Source organism: Opisthorchis viverrini (genome assembly GCF_000715545.1).
Source record: "Opisthorchis viverrini unplaced genomic scaffold opera_v5_124, whole genome shotgun sequence".
Classification (NCBI taxonomy): Eukaryota; Metazoa; Platyhelminthes; class Trematoda; order Opisthorchiida; family Opisthorchiidae; genus Opisthorchis; species Opisthorchis viverrini.
In genome coordinates, this window is record NW_008751781.1 from 525,770 (window position 1) to 546,284 (window position 20,515).

The 20,515-nt window shown below is 43.2% G+C and overlaps 1 protein-coding gene across 1 annotated transcript in view; it reads right to left on the bottom strand.

Moving 5' to 3' along the window:
• Positions 1–3,650: 3,650 nt before the first annotated feature.
• T265_06174 (hypothetical protein) overlaps positions 3,651–20,515 on the bottom strand; it is a gene marked incomplete at both ends in the record, with an annotated part of 59,078 nt that continues 42,213 nt past the window's right edge. The window contains 6 exons of the mRNA XM_009171375.1: positions 3,651–3,710; positions 5,842–5,886; positions 7,041–7,058; positions 10,601–10,645; positions 15,176–15,241; positions 16,883–16,921. Of these exons, the coding sequence (XP_009169639.1) occupies positions 3,651–3,710; positions 5,842–5,886; positions 7,041–7,058; positions 10,601–10,645; positions 15,176–15,241; positions 16,883–16,921 (273 nt within the window). The remainder of the gene's footprint in view (positions 3,711–5,841; positions 5,887–7,040; positions 7,059–10,600; positions 10,646–15,175; positions 15,242–16,882; positions 16,922–20,515) is intronic.

Genomic DNA, 20,515 nt, shown 5'->3' on the forward strand with positions numbered 1-20,515 from the left:
TGAAAGGACACAAATTTGCTGGGCCATGTTTTTTTAGAAAGGTAAAATAAAGTGGAGGCTGAAGTTTACGATGCCTAGTTTATCGATTTTCGATGATCGTATTTACTTAATTGGCCACCATGGCATGCATGATACAAATTTCATGCATCTTATCATCAACAACTCAAACCCAAATTTTTTTAAAACTAAATTACAGATGCTCACGTGAATGAGTCTCAAAACCAATTCTGTGTCTGAATGGACCGTCCAGGAGCGAAGTTATCGAAAACAGGTAGAAAAAGAAATATGGGAAAAAGAAACGGAATGAGTTTTTTTGCAAGTCAAGCACATAAGACTACCGATTTTATCCGACTGAGCAATTCTAGAGTAACAGCAGCAGCAATAAACACACGTTCGAAGGAAAGGTGAGCAGTCGGGTCGATAGCTGCGAAAGTGTCTCTGGATTCAAATTTGAAACGAGTGAGTTGGACTGACATATGCACAACAGCATTCGAATCGGGTTAAGTCCCATCTAACCATCTTGGTGGGTGCCTATCAATCTGAGCAGACACGACAAAGTGTACTCGGTGCAAAAGTTCACTTCTATGTCATTTGGGGTACCATACAAGGTTAAATTGCAAAATGAGGAAAGCCGAACAAGCCAGCTACTCACGTGCAGTTTTGTCTGCTCCTAAAATATGTGAGAAGCGGCGGTGTTTGTAAATTTTGAATGGCCGTAAATTTAAAATTGACCACCACACATTAATTAGCAAGGTAGAACGCAATTCAAAGAGCATGAATACAATCCAGGTGCTTCAGACGTATCTCATTTTTCAATCCAAATGATTAAAATTATCTACTCCGGAAAGCCGAGAAATACCGCACAGAAATAAACGTAATACACTACTCATAAGGTTGCTGAAATCTTTCTGATAGCCCACGAACCGAACATCATAAATAAGAGATTCGGTTGGTTTCCAGGTAGGTTCCTCGCCGAATCCAAACTGATATACAGATGAGTGTATAAGTCGAAAACCGTACGGATGTTTCATCCATGCTGAGAATCATCGGTGGTGTCTGTCGGACGAAACACCGAGACATCTCGAGCCCACGACCTACTGTCTAGTAGTCCGAATACTTAAACATCCGACGTCACCAATCCGGGGTTCACATCACATGGTCACACGTGTTGACTGTGATGACTTCTCAGACAGACGTGACACTCATCTCGTTCAAACCACAAAATTTCGCTTGAAAATCTCTTCTCAGACAGACGTGACACTCATCTCGTGAAATCACCCTCGTTCAAACCACAAAATTTCTCTTGAAAATCCTACGTGTATTCTAAGATATTCACTGTCATCTTGAGTACGACGGCTAACTTCAGTCCACCAACTTTGAGAGTGCATGCTTTCCTGAGTGCAGCCAATAAAATCGCACAAAGGCAAGACGGGATTCCATTCAATTGTTTACGCGGTTTTAACCCAGTGAAACCAAATCGGCATTTGGTGACGACAGGTGCTTTTTTGAAGATACGTTTGTCCGTGAAATTGACATTGTTGCTCATGACTGAATGAAGCTAAGGTTGTAACGGGAAGCTGAGCTGAATTCCAGCTGAATGTGTTACACAAAGCTGTCTCATGTTTTAGCCCGCACGATATCCGAGATATCACGATACGTTGTCTTTCAGACGCAACAGCGCTTAAAACCCTTAGACAGCCCACGATCGAATTCGCCCGTCATGTCTTGGAGGACTAATCACAATAACGTAAAAAAGTAATTCAGGTAAACATCTCCCGCGCTACCAAATGCATACAGCTTGATTGATGGAGATTCAGAGACTAGTCCCACCTACTGAGTTTCAAGGAAAGCTGTCAGACAGCTTTCAGCAAACTCGTAAGTTGTGTACTATGGTCAAAGAAATAACTCCAAAGGATTCTACGGATATATTCATTTGCATGCTGATAGCTTTCCACGAGAGACTCATCTAAAATCCAGCTAAATCTCTTTTTTATGTGTCCTTCAACTAAAACATGAGGCGGCCAGGTGCGACACAGTCAGTTGAAGATTATAGATAGGAGATTCAACTGATTTCCCCGTAGAAGCCAAATTTATATGTAAATGAAATTATTTTTTTTCAATCTGTCCAATTTAGGTTCAGTTGGAACATAAGGTTGACAGTAACTCAGGGACTTCGCCTACCAACCTGGTGGGCCCGAAGAGGAAGGGCGAAACCGGCCATGGGCTGTCAAAGAATTTTTAGCAACTTTATGAGTAGTAGGAAGGCTTTTCAAGTGGACGAACCGCTGATGAAGCAATTCAGACAAACATCATTTATGGCCGATAAAGGAATGAATTAACTGACACACATCAAAAATTAACAAGAGGCTTCTGTATCTCACAAAATTCTGTTTTTTTTTCACTGCAAGTAATATAGTAAATCACAACAAGCCCATTGAATGACCTTGTTGAAAAAAGCATTCACGATGAGAAACAGCCATATAATCAATCGATGCCTCAACTGAGGCATTCTAATTCTCGTATAAAGATATCTGGAAGCTGATTACTTGCTAGATAAACAACAAGCAATTCCAATGGTGAAAGACTCCCCAAATAGTGACAAACTGCCCCTTTCGAAGACAAGTGAGAGTGGCCTCATCTAAGTATGGTCACCACCTTAAAGAAAACTATGTGAGGATGACGGAATACGGAAGAACAGTTGACGGTATGACGAGAAACCATGAACTACTCATGAACCCCTGAAAGTACGTGAAGTCTGAAGAGTTGGTTCAAAATGCCCATTGTTAGAGAACACTTCCGAAGCAGATGGGATATCTGAAGAAAATGAGACGGACAACTAGAAAATCTAAAGTAAGTAAAACAGGATCAAACTTACATTCCGCAACTGCTTCTGTAGTGTAAAAATGGAACGTCAGGCGAAAAGGAACATATAAATCATGATATAAACCATAAAAAGAGGTATTAATTAAGTACATTTTGTCTTTCTTCACGACCTCATACAGTAAAAACACTGAGTGTCCAAATCAACTCCAATTTTTTTAATGAATTCAGAGATACGATGAGTGCTTACACGACAAACGTTACACACTACTCATAAAGTCGCTGAAAACTCTCTGAAAACTCTCGGAAGTCAAAATGCTCCCGGGACGTTTGCTCAAAGACACTGAGTGAAACAACTGAAAATAACATCACCTCAGCCGTATTTCCCACTTTCCGGAGATCGAAAATAGAGCAGCTAGAACCGTTGTATCTGTGGTACAGTTTATAGCTGAGAAGTTGACTGGCTGACTGATTGATGGAGTAATTGATTGGTTGACTGATTGGTTGATGGAACGGCCTTTCACCTACTTGGTCGGAGGTAGCGAACTGAGTTCCAGATGGGGACCTGTAAACCCCGCAGCGACAAAATAAACTCTATTGGTGATAAAACACTTGCAACAGAACGGACGAGCTCGGCGAAACAACCAAAAACAAGCGGTATCATGGTTAATAATGAGTTAATAACATTAATTACTGTACACCACAGGACCACTTCGGCATTCAAAACTGAGCCAAAGTCATCAAGTAGTCCTTGGCAAGGAAGGCTCAATAACTAATGCCAAGGGCACTTTCCAAGGTGGTCCAAGAGGTCCGGGCTGCCTAATAAATAATTAACCGCCAGCCCCACCAACCTGTAAACTGGCCTTTCGGATTTCATTGCTATTGTCGACCTGAAAAAAAAGAGTTGAATGCACAGTATATAGGTGTGAAAAGTAGCAAAAGTTTGAAAATCACAAAACGCTTGTGGCGTTTAACAGAAAGACAAGGATGAACATTATTACTTCACCATCAACAAAACTCTGAAAGGGAACCTCCATTCAACAGTGATGCACAGAGGCCGCCCCATGTTTCAGTTAGTACAGTATCATGGTATATTTTCATAAATGAAACTACTCACAAGGTTAATGAAAACTCTTCGACAGCCTCCTTGTGGCTCATCAGATAGGCGCAGTCTCCGAGTTTCCGCGAACTTTATGTTCCACTTGAACCCAAACTGGACAGATCTTGACAACTACACTCACTTGCATTTCAGCTGGGTTTTCACAGGAGTTACACGACAGCTATGCAGTGAGAGTACCGCAGCCGGTGATTTGCTTCGTATAAGAAACCCTACTGTGCCCTTTTCAAATGTGCGGCCAACTTGGGAGATCTAACGATAGTAATAATAGTAGTAGTAAAAGTGATCGTTCAGCTGTGGGACCATTTTGCTGCCTGGCTGTTATGTCATCCGAGGTAAGCGCGATGCCTGAGATATCAGCAAGTCACCTAAGCAGAGATAGATACAGTCGCGATGACGAGGTCGGGTTCGAACCACGGATCTTCCGGTCAGCAGGTTCACGCCCTTAAACACTGACCCATCTCGACCTTCACCCGAAGATTATTCAATAATGTTCAGAGTAACGGAAAACGACGCTCCTACCATGCATCAACCCGTCGAGATTACAGGTGACGCCCGAACAGCTTTCGTGAAATTTATCCGATCGTATCTCAAGGAGGAGTTTTTTAAAATTTGAATGCCTGCATTGACGTATCTCAAGGAAAATACGACACAATTTCGCCTTTCTTAATGTATACCAGGTACGTGTGGTATCTGAGGTTCCATCGATTTTAAGTTCAATTTGAAGATCAATTTCACGCATTTATTGACAGATTTAATTGCCCTTAACGAAACGCCCAACTGGATCTTTCGTTTAGGTGTATATACTGTGATTCTCGACTATAACGGTAACTAAGACATGAGGCGTTGATTGGTCCGCAAATCCAGTTGAAGAATAACGAATGGGATTTAGTTTGATCCCTATTAACGCCAGTGTAAGTTACAAATGAATGTATCTCACCAATAACGCAGTCTGTGCCGCGATCCAAAGCTATCAGATCGACGCTGTTTTTCGGGTCTGGACATAAATTGCGTTCCTTCCTCTTGGTGAACAAATTTCGCTCTGTCGCCCTTATCATCAATATCAGCCACGAATTGTGAGCAATGTGCACACCGGTTTACAGAGCAATGGTTAGTGATTCTGAGAGCCATTGGCTGCATGAGGCAAAAGCTGATTATTGGAGTGTGAATCCAGGTTGGGCGATGGGCGATCCGTTCCTGGTGGAGTTGCGATTGGGTAGAAGCAACAGCCTGCATAAGGATGGGCCCTCAGATAGATGACTGGACAATTTCGGTCACGTGTCACGCCTTGTGATTCACACTCAGACAACTCACAATGCCACTAGTTCTGCTGCTTATGGACTTTATGCTTCCTATCGATTCCTAACCTACAGAGTAAACTAACAAGTCCCAGCTTCACCTAGACCGTTTCCATTCGTTAAATGAATGCGGGAAAAAACTGTGCAAATAGAAAGAGAGGTCTTGATGTTTAGGTTTCAGTCGACTGGCAAAACCACCCCTCATCCTAGATTGTACGATAACGGCTGAGTGACGCACATATCAAGTCTATCTGCCGCGCTGGATTGATGCATAAAATCGATAGTCACGATGAAAAACGGATACGCATTGTCTTCAGTCGATAACTTCAACTTTTGAATGAACACCTCATCCATCCAGTGATGTGGATACATTTGGGTGCGGCTGGCATAACCAAATTTCGTAACGGATGACGAAGGGACAGCAACAGAAGAACAACTGTGATTCGGTTAGGTCAAACTTAGCAGCAGTAAAAGTAGTGCGAACATTGTTTCATCCAAACCCGATAAAAACTTCCCAGCGCAAGTTTCTGCGCAAACCAAGAAGCGGTCATATTTAAGATGAGAAACAAAAAACAAGAATAAAAATTATGACGTATTCCAACCTACTGTGTGTAGCAGTGTCTTGAGATCTTCAATGCTTCTGTCTTTCAACTAAAAAACAAGATATATTGGATGGAGATATTTGTAACTCAAAGAATCTTTCTTTTGGGGCATCAAGGGCTGCGTTCAACCCCTCAACCAGACTAGCGTACGCGGCCATACCATTGTATTAAAGTGATGAAACAGCGTACTGCATTCTGCACCGAAAATCGTGACTGCTCCTCAACCTGGATGTCTCGTCAAACATAAATTCGTTCGTTTGTGTCGTCGCAATACTGTCATGAACGTTTGATTGGTTCCTTAAGCTGAGACAACAACGCGCTGGGTTGAGTAATATTCACCTATCTGATCAGTTGATCAACTGGAGTTGTATTAATGTACTAGTGCAACAGTGGACGCTACTGATGAGCAAGCGAGGGTACTAGTGCAACAGTGGACGCTACTGATGGGCACGCGAGGAGTATGTTTCTGGTAAATCCGCTTCGCGTCTCTTGAAAAGTGAGATATATTACGGAGTTTATGGAGTCACTTTGTAGCATTCGCTTGCATTTGAGTGACAGTCAATGAATATCCAGGGAAATACAGGAAGGCGCTTTCAAGGAGAAGATGGATATTCAGTTTTTGTAAACAAGATGCATATGAGAGTTTTCGTCCCCTGTCCAATAGTCTGTAACTGTTCAGTTGACGTTTTCTAATAACCAGCGAAGGCTTTCTTCCATTCATTAATATCAGTGTTGTTGTCTGCTCAACCAGTGAGAAGTATACAATAAACATAAATATTGATCATACTTGAGGAAAGCATTTTCTGTAATCATATCAAAAGCACTACTTGAATGGGGGATTCTGTCCTGCCTAAACACCGACAGGCACTGAACCGTTGTTTCATCATTATTAGAAATCATCTTCAGTGACCACTATAAACCAGCAATCGATAATTAGCCCAGAGGAAGAATAATTTCATAAGTTGGGTGAAAATTAATTGTGAGAAGCCGTCACTCGTAAAGCCAGTCACCATATTTGGCCATATGGTGGTTTTAAGAACTAAGTTTTGCTACATCAGGTTGTAAACCCATCCGTTAGTGTTGAGAGTCGATTAAATTTCTCCAAGTTGGTTCTCTATTTTGTTTCAGTAATTTTACAAACAAGAGCGTGTTGCATTAGCAATAGTTAAGGAGCAATGGGAGAAGTTTGCTTTCTCGACATACCAAAATTTCCGTTTTGAGCTATAAAAAAAGATGGAAGAGGCCTTGTGAAGCAAGCCACACCGGAAATGTGGGCAATTTACGTACGCTCTTTATATATTTCAACAACGTTCAAGTGTGCTGTACCTGAGTCCAAAAACATTTCAGACACTGGATGCCTTATATGGATACATTCATTCAAGCAAGCAACCTAGAAAACACGAGAAACGAGAGACTCAAGTGGATATGGCTGAATATGGCGTTGAAACAAAGTTAGCATGCAAGAAAAATTGGTTGGTGTTCACAGTCGTCATCATCATTATCACTGACAGCTACACAAGTCCAGAACACTGATGCCTCAGTCCCGAACAAACACGTCACCTTATTTGGATAAAGCTCCATAAAAGAGGGAAGAATGCAGAGAAAGGGACGTGGAGCTAGCCTACCACAGACATCAAATGTATCTGCACCTCCAGCACTCAGTCAGACAATCGGGATAAGAATTGACAATATGAAGGCCAATGACACTGGATAGCCACCAAATGTTCTGTGTCTCCAGCCAAGCATATGAAGAGTCATGCGAATCACATCCTGAAGAGCAAACAGCATCAACGCCACCCAAAATTTTCGTCAATTCCTGCATTCTCTTCTGCTAGGTCAGATTCCATCCACCTCTGTGTCTGCGCCACTCCAAATTAAGCACGGGGAACAATGCTCGTCTCGATGGGCGGTTACTGCGTATGCGCAACATACGGCCCAGCAAACTTAGTTTGCAACGCTGGACTAATCTCCCAAGCACCGCATTCAGAATCCGCTGGTTTGAGGTGTCTTTGATCAAAGACCTGAAAATATCAAAGGACCTTCGACTGAGGAGACATAGTCTCGCAGCCGTCTTGCGTTGTTTCCTAAAAGACTTGCTTGACTTACTGTTTCAACAAGACATCCGTAAAAGTCTGTACTAATCGGTAATTTAGGAGCACGGAAACATGATCACACTGCTATATTGTATTGTTACATAAGAATCTCCTATCAGAGTCACATGCAACTACATTGATCTCTCTTCCAATCAAAGATAGAATGGTATAGAGCAATCGATGAGTTGAACTGTCCTTGATATGACACAAAGCGAGCCAAGGGTTTATACAGTGTTCGATAAGGAAGAGTGGCCCACACCTGAGCTCAGACAGTGCAGGTGACTGACCTAAAACCCTTCTGAATGATGCTCACATACTATAGTCAAGCAGAATGGTGGGACCTTCAGCCAAAAGTTAGGACATGTTAGCTTTTTGAATCCAGTTTTGCATGCAATCAGAGCAAGAACCCCCTGTGATAACATGTTAGTAAATTCTGCTCGGTATCATTGTTTGACCTGCATCCAATGTTCTATAATTGCTTGAATCAAAGTCAATGTACTGTTGAATTATCTCGGGGTCCTTGAAGCAAATCGTATGATGAGATGTGAATTAGAACGCCTCTGCCTCTGTACCACCCTCTCGATCTCTGTCATCAAAATAGTTACAGTGCAGTTTGAAGTACTGAAGTGAGTACTGTGCGTACTGGAGACGATCTGTTCGTCAGTCCCATTACACTTCACCTTTTAAAATCCACGTAACTAGACTGGATTTCCATCCTGATGGCTTATCCGAACTAGGTTACTGAAGGACCGTACGACACACAATGCAGATAGTAAACATTTCGAAAAGATTCGGCATGCAATAAGAAGGTATACACGTATACCATGAATACGCCTACAGCCTGCATTTTATTACTCACAATTATGGTAAAGTAGTTCATTCTAGTGAGCAAAAACAAAGGACTTCCACAAATCCTGGGATTTAAAATTTTAGCTCTACTGGCACTTCGCACCGACTCTGTAAGTAGGAAATCAATATTGGGTGGATGATGTAAGAAGGATGCATTGAGAATTCGCAGCTTTCCCATTCTTTTTTTTGATTTTGGCTTATTTTTTCTGTATTCGGTTTATACTGTTGTGCGTCTACCTACACACAAAAATCCGAGTTCACACACACTATGGTGCACCCACGCACGCGTGTGCCGGCACGTTGACTCCGTCAGCTCTCTCGGTCTGATTATCGTTTGCTTTTGAATCCATTATCAATCGATCATAGTTCGGTATCAATTGATCGATTGTCAGCTTCTGTGCGGAAGCCCGGCTATCGAATCCGCACAATGAACATCATAATGGCAAACCGGTTTGTTCACGAGGTCAAAAAAACAAGATGGGCTCACAAGAAACAGGAAGATTAGATGTAGTGGTCACGGACTTTGATCGCTTGACTGTGAGCATCACTTGCCGTGTCTCTTAATTTGGTGAACCCCCGAGATTTTACATTGATCTTAGGTCTACTAGATAAATTTGAATATTCCAAGTGGATGAGAGCGAGAAAACGTTGAAGAAAAAGGAAGACTTGATAGTGGTTTGCACGACACTCGAGCGAGCATGCGCGATGGGCAATGGGGTGCGAGTATGTGTTGTTGTTGTTCCGTTGTTTCAAATGGTTACAAGCCCTACCCAACTCGTGGAGGTTGAATCATACTCTGACCCATGAAACATTCAGGATCTTGTTACTGGGTGATATGGCGAGGACTTTGTTTGATTTCGCGGGACTTACAGAACAGGAGACGATGACAATATTAAGACCAAATGAAACCTAGCACGGATTCAAGTGACTCTGTTTATCATCAGATCTGACAGCGCCTGCTTATGCCAAGATTTTTAAATAGACAAATACCACCAATTAAAATTCATAATCTAAAGAGACAAGTCATATGGTATTTGAATTAAGAATGCAACTGAAGTGTCGCATTACCTTCCAGTACGGGTAGGGATGGCTGACGACAGGATTCCAAAACTCGAGTCTTGAAAATCTCAGAACAAAGCTTGTTCCGATGACTACTTTAAAATTCATTTGAGATAGTAGTTGCTGGCGGCCAAACTACGTACGTACGGACTTCGATCTTCAGGCCATAAGGTCTCTGACCAACGATGCTGATACTCGAATCAGATGGAAGCAGCGAATTCACAATTAGATCAGCAGAAAACGGGCTTCTCGTGATGCAGACGGTACTTTACCCATAGAATGTTTCCAGCACTACAAGCCTAGTTGGCTGTGCTACGTACAAGCACAGTTTTATCTGCCCAGTTCGGAGTGGCCGAAACCTAGAGATGGACCGGATTCGACGTGGCAGAAGGAATGAAGGATGTTTTGAAGCGCTCATGTGCTGTTGGTGCTGTTCATCTTCCAGGAGAGGGACCACCTGGCCTTACCTGTGCTCGGCTAGAGACACTGAACAATATGGCGGTTAACCGATGTCAGTGACGTTCACGCTATGAGTTTTTATTCAGAATGTCTTACCGAGTGTCTGAGACGCAGGCACCGCGGGGGTGGGGGTGTTTTAAGCTAACCCTACGTCTTCCTCCTTACCCCTGGTTCTTCTTTCCACTACGAGGTTTTATTTAAACAAAACCGGATAATCGCAGCTACTCATCATCAAGTAACTTGTACAAGCAGTGGAAGGAGGGGCAAAACAACGGATGAAATTATGGCACAACGTAAACAAACCTGTCGGATCTCTTCATCTTTCCGATCCAAAAATAGATTGGGATTCTGAAATGAGCGGAATAACAATGCTGCCTGTTACCTGACTACCAAGGATGTTTGTGGGGTTTTCAGCTGAGCGATACTCGTGTTAGAAATTAATACAGCAGTCCGCACATACCTGCTGAAATGCCGCAACGTCCTCTTTCAGCTTGAAAATAAATTCAGTCATTTCAGTAAAGGTTGAAATAGTTTCAATTTAGTCTAATGTGAGAAATGTCGTGGTAGTCAAGAGCATGAAGAAGATGTCCCGAAGTGGCCAGGACGTTCAGAAATTGCGTACAACAAACTGGCTCGCCAATGAGACTATCCGGTGAATTTCAGGTGGAACATAGGGCTGATGGACGGAAACTACATACTCAGCCTAGCTCATAAGTCCCAAGAAGGTCGAAAGAAGTCTTGGGCTTTCAAAGGGTTTTCATCAAACTTGTGAGTAGTGTTCATTCAAGAAAATGCTGTTTTTCTTCTGAGAAATCACATGCGATTACGTGGGGCTGATTGCTGCAGCAATCATCTTGGTATCAGAATTTCACACAAGCGCTGAACAGGAACTAGCAACATCCCGTTTGACGGGTGGGTGCTGAAACTTGCTGCGCTCCCAGGTACGTTACTCGATTCCATGTGGGTCGAAGGGCTCTCACCCAAAGGACTACCAATCAAAGACTGGTAAGCTTATAGCTAACATTTTCTACATATCCAGAGCGTTCTTTAGTTAATTCTCAGGTGAGGTGGACTGTTCACTTCATTCATCCTCCCCATCAAACTCCTCGTGGTCTTCATTGGAGTTGTCCCCGGAATAAGATATTTTTTCACGATGCTGGTCCACCCAATTTTCATTTACACTGGCTTTGTGTGTTTACCTTAATTTTGGTTGTAGGGAGAATACTCATTAAGTAGATAAAAACCTGCATGCGGCAGATGGACGGACAGATGGCACTTGTTAACCCAACGGAACAGTTGGACAAGCAAGAATGGCGGTTGCAGTCCTCGTGGCAGGCATCGAGTTTTTTTCAGATCACATCACCAGTGAAGACTGCAGAATGTGGTTGAACATGTTTTGATGTGTATACCGAAGTGTATAAAAATGAGGATATCTAAGGTTCTGTCCGCCACTTCTTCCAAGTGGATGAAACCTGTTTTACCGGAACAAGTGACTAAAGTGTGGAAACCCTGAGTGAGTGTGGTGCTTTATTTGCCAGTTTTCTTGGAGAAGAATTACTCATAATGTTGCTGAGATCCCCTCGACCGCTCACGACCGGTTTTGCCTTACTCGGGGCTCACTAGGTAGGTGCAGCCCCCACTTTTCACCCTGTTAGTGGATGCCAGTCTATGCTCAAAAGCAGAGAAGCATCGCACCGTTTTACCATCAGTGCACGAAACTCAGAGAGTTCACAACTGACAGCCTTCCGGCCAGTGAAGTTAGTGGATGCCAGTCTATGCTCAAAAGCCGAGAAGCATCGCACCGTTTCGTCATCAGTGCACGAAACTCAGAGAGTTCATTCAGAACTGACAGCCTTCCGGCCAATGACTAAACACATTAGTTTGGTTACGGGCGGTTAATCGACAGTGTGTTTAGCTCTCACGTGGACAAGAAGTAGCTCCGCCCATTCTTCACTCACCGAAACCACAACGTGTTCACAAGTGTTGACTGGTTCCTGGAGTGATGACTTCTCAGATGGAAGTTTCATTCATCTGGTGAAATTATCATTCCTCTGAGCTACTCATAGACTGATGATAGTTTGGAGACCAACGGTTCTTCAACCACTGACCGGAAGGTCAAGGGTTCGAAACTGTCGGAGCTTCGTTAGATATGCACTACAGAGGATTCCTACCAGAGGATGATATGTATCAAGATTTAGCCTACACTAGCTTCTCCACCGGTGAACTTGTGAGCTGTGACAATATGAGTACGAAGTACGCTTATAATTACGCTCTGTACCGTACCATACACATACGTATGCACTATTATTCATTGGTGGCTGTTTTTTGATAGTCCTGTTAAATTTACCTGTCTATCTGCTATAGACCGAACCTCAGTGTTCTCTATTTTGTCTTATGCCTGCTGTGGATTACAGATTAGACGTCATTATAGAGCGTCGCAGAAAAGTCACAAAAGTAAAACTGAAAAGAAAAAACACATCAAGACATTTGAACGATGCGAGAAACTAGTGGTCACACAAGATTGAATCAGCTATTTGTGGACAAGTAAGTGTGAATCCGACTCTTGAACATTTGGAGATTCCTTCCGGGGGAGAGCCACTCGAAAAAGCCGAGTAACTTAGAGTAGGCAAATGTGTCCCACCGAGTCACTGAGAATCGGACAGCTTTAGCTCGGTACTTGCCACTCCACTACAAAGGTAATAACCTATTTGCCCCTCTAAAAAGTTTTATGATGACTCCATTGTCTCCAAAATAGGCTACCTTATTTTTCGGAACACTACTACAATAGAACAAGTCAGAGGCATGGATGTTTTTACCAAAAAAAGGTTTCAATGAGTTATTTGGGACGATAAGGAGGTGTCCAAAATCTTACGGTTCAGGGGGAAAGTGGATTGGAGAGATTTGAAGTGATGGAGATCATCACTTCGTGTGAGTGACCAGGGTTAAAAAGCCGAGTTGTGCGGGCGAGTGACCTTGGAAATAGAGCAGGGAAATCAAGCGTTGTAGAACATTTCTAGTAGTGGAAAGGGCAGAATTAAGAGGAAGACATTTCTGAAGGACTTGATAAAAAAATCGGTCGCTTTTAACTGGGCAGCGTTTCGCTTTTGACACAAAAGCTTCACCGGGCCAAGTGAGCAGGTCACCAAGTTGGCCAGGTTTTAAGGCACCAGGAGAACCAATCAGTAAGACCTTTTTAGATTATCACACTAGATCAGTGTTGAATGTCAATTAACGGCTCTTGTCAGTTGGTTTGGTTAGCTAAATCTCGTGTTGCTGAGTTGGAGCAGGGTTCAGATTTATTCTGATCGGGTTCGGTTATTTAATCTTCCACTTCAAGGTGCTTCAACTGATGACTGACCGTGGGTTCACCAACCTCCTCTGAAACGATGAATTCTCAGTCGGTTCCAAACTTTTTCCAACTGGTTGAAGAGTGGGACATTGTCAGACGAGGGAAAAGGGAGCGGCAGTCATCGGTCAGAGTATGGGGAGCGACGAGACACACCAGTTCTTGGTCAACCAAGTCAACTAGTGATACGTATTCGGGAGGGTCCAACCGCAGATGTTCCATGGTAAAATAAATCCCAACAGCGTTCGGAAAATGGAGAAAAATTCTGGCAACGGAGATAAAATTTTCCCAGGTTGACAAAAGGTGAGCAACAAGACATTGTAGGAAAATAGATGACAATGAGACCTGGGATTTGGTTGGGAGTCCATCGACATAGCGTGGTTGGTGGAGGAAGAAGGAAGTTTGTATGGATTTGGATTACTAATTCTCGACTGTTAGAATTGTCGATGTTTTGAACGCGGCCATTACTGAAGTAAGATGGCAAAGATTGCCCTCGGGATAGTGAGAAGCAAGTGTATGGAGTGCCGTATCTTGTCCAGGTTATCAAATTTTGGTGGAAGTAGATCACCTGCGAATCTCAGAGACAGAACGGGTACCTGCGATGGTCCAGTTCTGATTCTGTGGGTCTAATAGTCAACGATATTGGGACGAATTTGAAGGAACCGCTTCATCAAAGAATTTCCAGCAAATTAGTGCTTGCGGGATTTGTAGAACTCGCTTTCATATCCCTCTCATGTGAACAATCCTCCTTCCATCCTGATAAGTTATTCTTAGGAGTTCACACCAGAAAGGGGAAGCACTGGACTCGAGTTTTGCCTTGTTCCAACTCATCAGAAGGGGTTTTGAGCTTGGGCTTCGCTCCAGGAAACTGAGCTCAGTAGAGAGTGCAGATCATAAATTCGTAGTTCGACAAGAAGGACGTCATAGGACAACTGATTAAAAATTTCCATGAAAACCAATCTTGAGCAGATGACAAGATGTCAGAACCATACGACAACATGTAACCAGATAGCAGTGGTTTCTAGGACCCAAATTGGTGGTGATTCCGGTGAGTGTTACACTCAAGATAAACCAGATGTCCAAAAAGACACTGCAGATGACAGAGTTTTAGGTCCATGTCTGAGGATAAGCAGTACGTGTGAGGGTCTCGATGAAGGGCACATATCAAAGGAGGGTAAGAAGATGTACAAAACAGACAAGTGAATATACCAGCGAGTTACGAAAGTTATTGCCGAGAGAGGTGTCAGGGTCTAGGTGACGACTAGCACCAAAATCCCCAACTTTTCTGTTGGAAGTCCAGCTAAACTGCAGTTCAAATGGAACAGGAGTAAAGATAGCACGAAAGACTATGTAGCACGACTGGCTATAACAAACGGATCAGTAATTTAAAAATGAGGTGTCTACAGCTTCGCCAAAAGGGGAGGCTTATGGACGTGAAACTGCATCTTTTGAGGTTGTTCTAGTAACAGTGAGGCCGGCATATACATCAGTAGTGTCTAAAAGCTTGTCATTTGTGATAGAATGCCTCTTACTCTAGTAAGCTCTGCCGTTTTGAACTCAAGCAGCTCTTCCTTGGTTCGCAGCATCTGTTGCCAAGACTGAAATAGAAAAATAAAGCGGTGTATGAGAGAAAAAGTTAACAGTAGAAGGCATGTACTGGAACCTTATACACTCACCGGCTGCAGGGAACTAGTCAGCGTGATCAAGCGACCATTTTGCCGTAAACCAAGCGCTCGTAAATCTTCAAAGAACACTAGAGCTGATTGGGCCTCTAGGCCGCTAGCAGCCGTTGCATTAAGCGCGGGAAATCCAACACTGCCCCCTGTGTAGGGTGACTTCATAAACTTGTTTCAGTAAGTCCCTCTTTCTTTTTTCGTCTTCTGTGTCGTCTTCTGTTCGACAAGTGAGACTGAATTCAGCACAAACAGTCCGATGGAAATAATCACCACCTGCTTACTCAAGGGTATTTTGAATCAAAATTGAACTGTCGTCTGGGGTAGTTTCAGCACTATGAATTCGCCTCAGGGCAAGACAACCCGTCGTTGGCATTTTAAAGTTGTCCTAAAATGTGCAAAATAGAAAAAATAGCTCTCACAGTAGCCACTTTAAAATCGAATAGCAGGCTTCTTCGTTCAAGAAACCCATATAATTTTTCCGGCATCCATGATTGGGTTGGGGTGTCGATAGGAAGGCTCAGGTTGCTTGAATGATGCTGATTCAATTAAATCAGGCCGATGATCGGTTGTTTGGGTGACGAGAACATAAACAATGACAGACCAACGGATGCAGCGAACTCAGTTAGTCACCCTGGCTGTCACAAACTGTAACCATCCATTAGTCCATAAATTACTCAAACGCAGGCTGAGCTTTCAAAATACTTGCACTTGGTATCTACCAAACCTTAACGGAGAAGCAGATAAAGTGACAGACAGGAAACGAAACCATAGTTTTGGTTGATATCTGCCTAGTGCTTCCGAATGACAGCTTTTCTTCTGTTTACAGCGGTTACCTTATGTCTCTCGTTAATCTAAAGCGCTCCTGCATACCACACCATTGTCCCGGGTCTTTTTCGACCAGTTACCCTGAATTACTTGTCATCAAGAGCTCCTTGGCCGCACAATGCTCTTAGCTGAAAAATCACTGCAAGTGGAATAAAACTTTTAAGTCAAAAAGTTGCATTTTGTCGCGTGCGTGCTCAAACCAAAAACTACTCTAATCTACGTTCGTACTTTTGCGGCTCACCAAATTCACTGTCCAGTGAAGCAGTCATACTTATGGAGGAAAAATTCTATTGAAATACTTCACTAGCATCGCTGGGACCCAGGATGCCTTGACGGGGCTCAAAAGTTTGAACTGTAACTCTGAACTCAGTCAATCAGGGACACGTCACAGCTTTCGGAAATCTAATCCCATTGTGCCAATACTGAGTGCCTGTTTTCAACACCAACACGTGACACGTACGTTCCCTCCGCTCAGATGACGGCCTACGCACATTCAGTTGACCAATAGAGAAGCTGGTCATAGCGAATCAGTTGCGGTCGCGTGACCATCGCATTAGCTTGATCATCTTAATTCCGAGCATCGGCTCATTAAGACCAAATAGCTAGGGAAAATACTCGGATCGTGAATTGAATACAGTGCCACAGATTGAGAGATACTGTGGGTAGGTTAATTATAGAAAATGATATATGGTAAATACTAAAAGGACAATTAACTATGGGAAACGGACAAGAACGTACTCCAGTTAGGTCCTCCAGCTCAGCTTTGTGTCTTGCAGCCTACAAACACCAAAGATGCAGTACAATTCTAGTGAGCAAATCTCAGTCAGAATCACATTAGAAACTCAAGAGTTTGTGATCATCGCCTCCACTTGCCCCTTCCACTACAGCCGGGAGATAGTGGACTAGGTTAAACTATGATGCAGTATTGCTGCACTACTGGTATCAAGGCAACTCAGTAGTCGAAAAGTCTGGTGGGCAAGGGTAGTGTCACGTGTCCGTTTTGCTGATGAAAACAGTGCGAACGACTGTCACTCCAGTTGTCTGAAGTGTTTATTGACGAAAATCGTTCGACAGATTTTCGAGTACTCGACAGATTGCGCTGAAAGACGCGAGTGGATTGATCAGATGGCCTGCACCGATCAGGTGACTCGCAATAGCGGTTCTTACTCGTTTGGGACCAATTTTTTGGTTATTCGATAGGTCCGAAGAATTGTGATTGATTGATCATTTCGAACGAAGCCCTGAGAACAACAGAGTTGCACTTCATACGCTCTCAAAAGTCAACATATCATTTGTCAAAGGTCATTTGGCCTATATTGGTTTTAGGACTTCACATTCAAGCCTACTCATGAAACTGTTGGCTACACTCGGATGGACTGGACAGCCCATGGTAAATCCAAACCCCCTACTCCATATACACAAGACGTCTTGTGAGCAAATATGTCTGCTTATGTCACGGGCATTTTGAATAGCATTAGAATAACCAGCGAGACGGAAAACGATAACAACACGCAAACTAGACTGTACACGGACCGATGACGCCGCAAGCAAGCTGGTATTCAACTGGATGGTCCTGCTCGGAATACCGAGCGCTCTTCAAAACTCCGGGAAACAAGCCCGATAGGAAGAAATACCAGCTAGCAATAATAAGTGCGCTTCTTACGGTTGGTTAACGGACCACCAATCAGTAAGAGCGTTTGAACTTTCAAGATTCCAATAGATTGTCTCATCTTTTCTTGTGCTGCAGAAAAAAAGTTCTTTGTCCCACAAAACAGCAAACCTCTACCAAAGGTGAGCGATTCTTTCAAGACGGTAGTCTTTAGTATCATAGAGGACGGACACATAAAGGGACTTTGGTGAATAAAAGAAATACCTTCGAGGAACCACATTTTGGAACAGAAGATTCGGCCATGCCTTCCTGTCAGTTAAAGAGTTACATCGCGAAGAGCTGCTCTAGATGATGAACTTAATGTCTTTATCTATTCTCCAAACCTAAGCTTCGCATAATGTGCCTGCCTCAGTGCATAGGGTCCATTTTTTTAAATGAAGCAAGTGCATACAAAGCATGGTTAACTCTTTCAGCCATAAGATAACGGATAGAATATGGAAAAAGAATTACTGATACTAGAAAAATGAATCGCTTTAAAACAGCAACCTTTGGTGGAAATAATCGGCGAGCTGAAGTTTCGTCATATCACTGTGGACCTAGTGATTTGGTAGATCTAGATGCCCGAATTTCTTTGAATGAAGACTTTCAAGTTCGAGGTGGTGTTAGGGCCGGAACTCCCTCAGATGATATGGGGAGGAGTTGTCACCGAGGTGGAACAACACACGGCCTCAGAAAACATGAGCCTTCTAGATGCCCGAATTTCTTTGAATGAAGACCTTCAAGTTCGAGGTGGTGTTAGGGCAGGAACTCTCTCAGATGATATGGGGAGGGGTTGTCACCGAGGTGGAACAACACACGGCTTCAGAAAACATGAGCCTCATGCACGAGTTGTCCAGTGACTGATGCTCATTACCTTACTCTTTTATATAAGACCACCTCTCTGATACAAGACGTAGGAGATAGAAACCATTGAAGTGAAGCTGCGAACCACATCGGGATACTAGTTTGAAGCACATAGTGTGGCTGTTGAGCTTGACATTGCCAGGAATCTTCCATAACCTTTAAGAACTGTTTTCCAGTTATGCGTCAGTGGCTAGATAAGGTTTTGTCACAAAAAAGACATTACAACATCCTGTGTAGTCAACAGCACGCCATTCTTACACAGAAGGTCATAAGATTGTTGTGGACTTCTGCAGTATACTTTTGAAATGATTTAAGAAATAAGGTTCTGTATCATCATTGATGGTGTAGTAACAGCCATTTTCGGTTCCACCCAGTCCAACAAAGATAGCTGACGTTACCGCTAGCTCTGTACACTCTCTTGATCAGCCCTGTAAGGAGAGTTGACCACATTCCGTAGAGATTTCATCCTGTCGGTGAAGCCAATCTATGCTGAAAAGCGGAAAAGCACTATGCAGTTGTTTTATCCTATTGGGCATCATCAGAAGTGCGCATCTCATGCAACTCAGAGAGTTTTGAACACGGAACTTTTCGTTGGCTTGTCCGTTGAGCTGGGCAATTTGATTGCAAACGTTTCATCCCCAATCGAGGTGACATAATCAGTGCGGGTGTGGTGGTTGGCACAACCACTAACCCACCGCTATGCACTATCACGCTCCACAATAACGCACTGATGATGTCTACTCGATTGGCGATGAAACGTTTGCAATCAAATTGCCCAGCTAAGCGAACAAGCCAGCACCAACCATCTACGCTACCTGAGCTACCGACATTTTCCTCTATAGAAAACGGAACTTTTCGGCCAGTGGTTGAACACTTAAGTTTGGCCATCAATGGCTGATCAGCAGAGTGATTAGCTCTCATTTTCGTAACGGAAAACCGCATCACGTGTTTGGTTTGTCTGATTGGCGGGGCTAGCGTAGATTTTTCTGATAGTAGCCGACTTAGGTCAACTTGCAAGGTATTCTATCATATAACTCTTCTAGGTGAGAGTTAATCTCACCACTATTCAGCCACTCGTGGCCGAATGGTTTTTACAATTCAAACTACTTGCTGTCACGAATTCGAAACTCCCTCATTCTTGCGAGATGGGTACTGCTGGTGAACCCCGATAAGAATGCAACAACTGTACAGTACTTCTCAGTTTTTCAGCATGGATTGACCTCACAGGGTGTGTCACCTGCGGTGATACAAGTCTGTAATAAATGCCTTGAATTTTATCCAGGCCAACGATCTCGTGGACATCAGACACACACTTCATCAGCACCCTCAGAATTCGCCGAAGTTGATGCAACAGAGAAAACTGAAAGCGGTGTTTACTGCAACTAACATTGCTTGGTCACCATATACTTCAATAACTACAGGCAACACAGAGGGAGTTACGTGGGCCCTATTATAAAAAATTAAGGGTGACAGAAACAAACTTTTTGTAACAACCTACATTCTCTTCTGTTATGTCACATCCTGTCCATGTTAGGGTATTCACCACTCCCACTTGAGCACGAGAAATAACGTTCTTCTTGGCATCCGGGAATTTGTAGCAGCGGTACACAAAGTGGTGTCTGTCGGGGATACCCACTCTCTCCACTCCTATTTAACTTTGTGATCGATGAAATCATGAGACGAACACTGGAAGGTCTCCAAAACTCCGGTGTTCAAACAGCTTGTGAAGAAAACCTTATCGAGCGGCAATATGCAGACATTGGTCTCGTCTTCGAAGAGGAGGGGAAGGTGCTGGTGTTTTTGGATGAATTGACAAAAGTTATCCCATCCTTTGGTATGTGCTTCTCACCCACAAAATG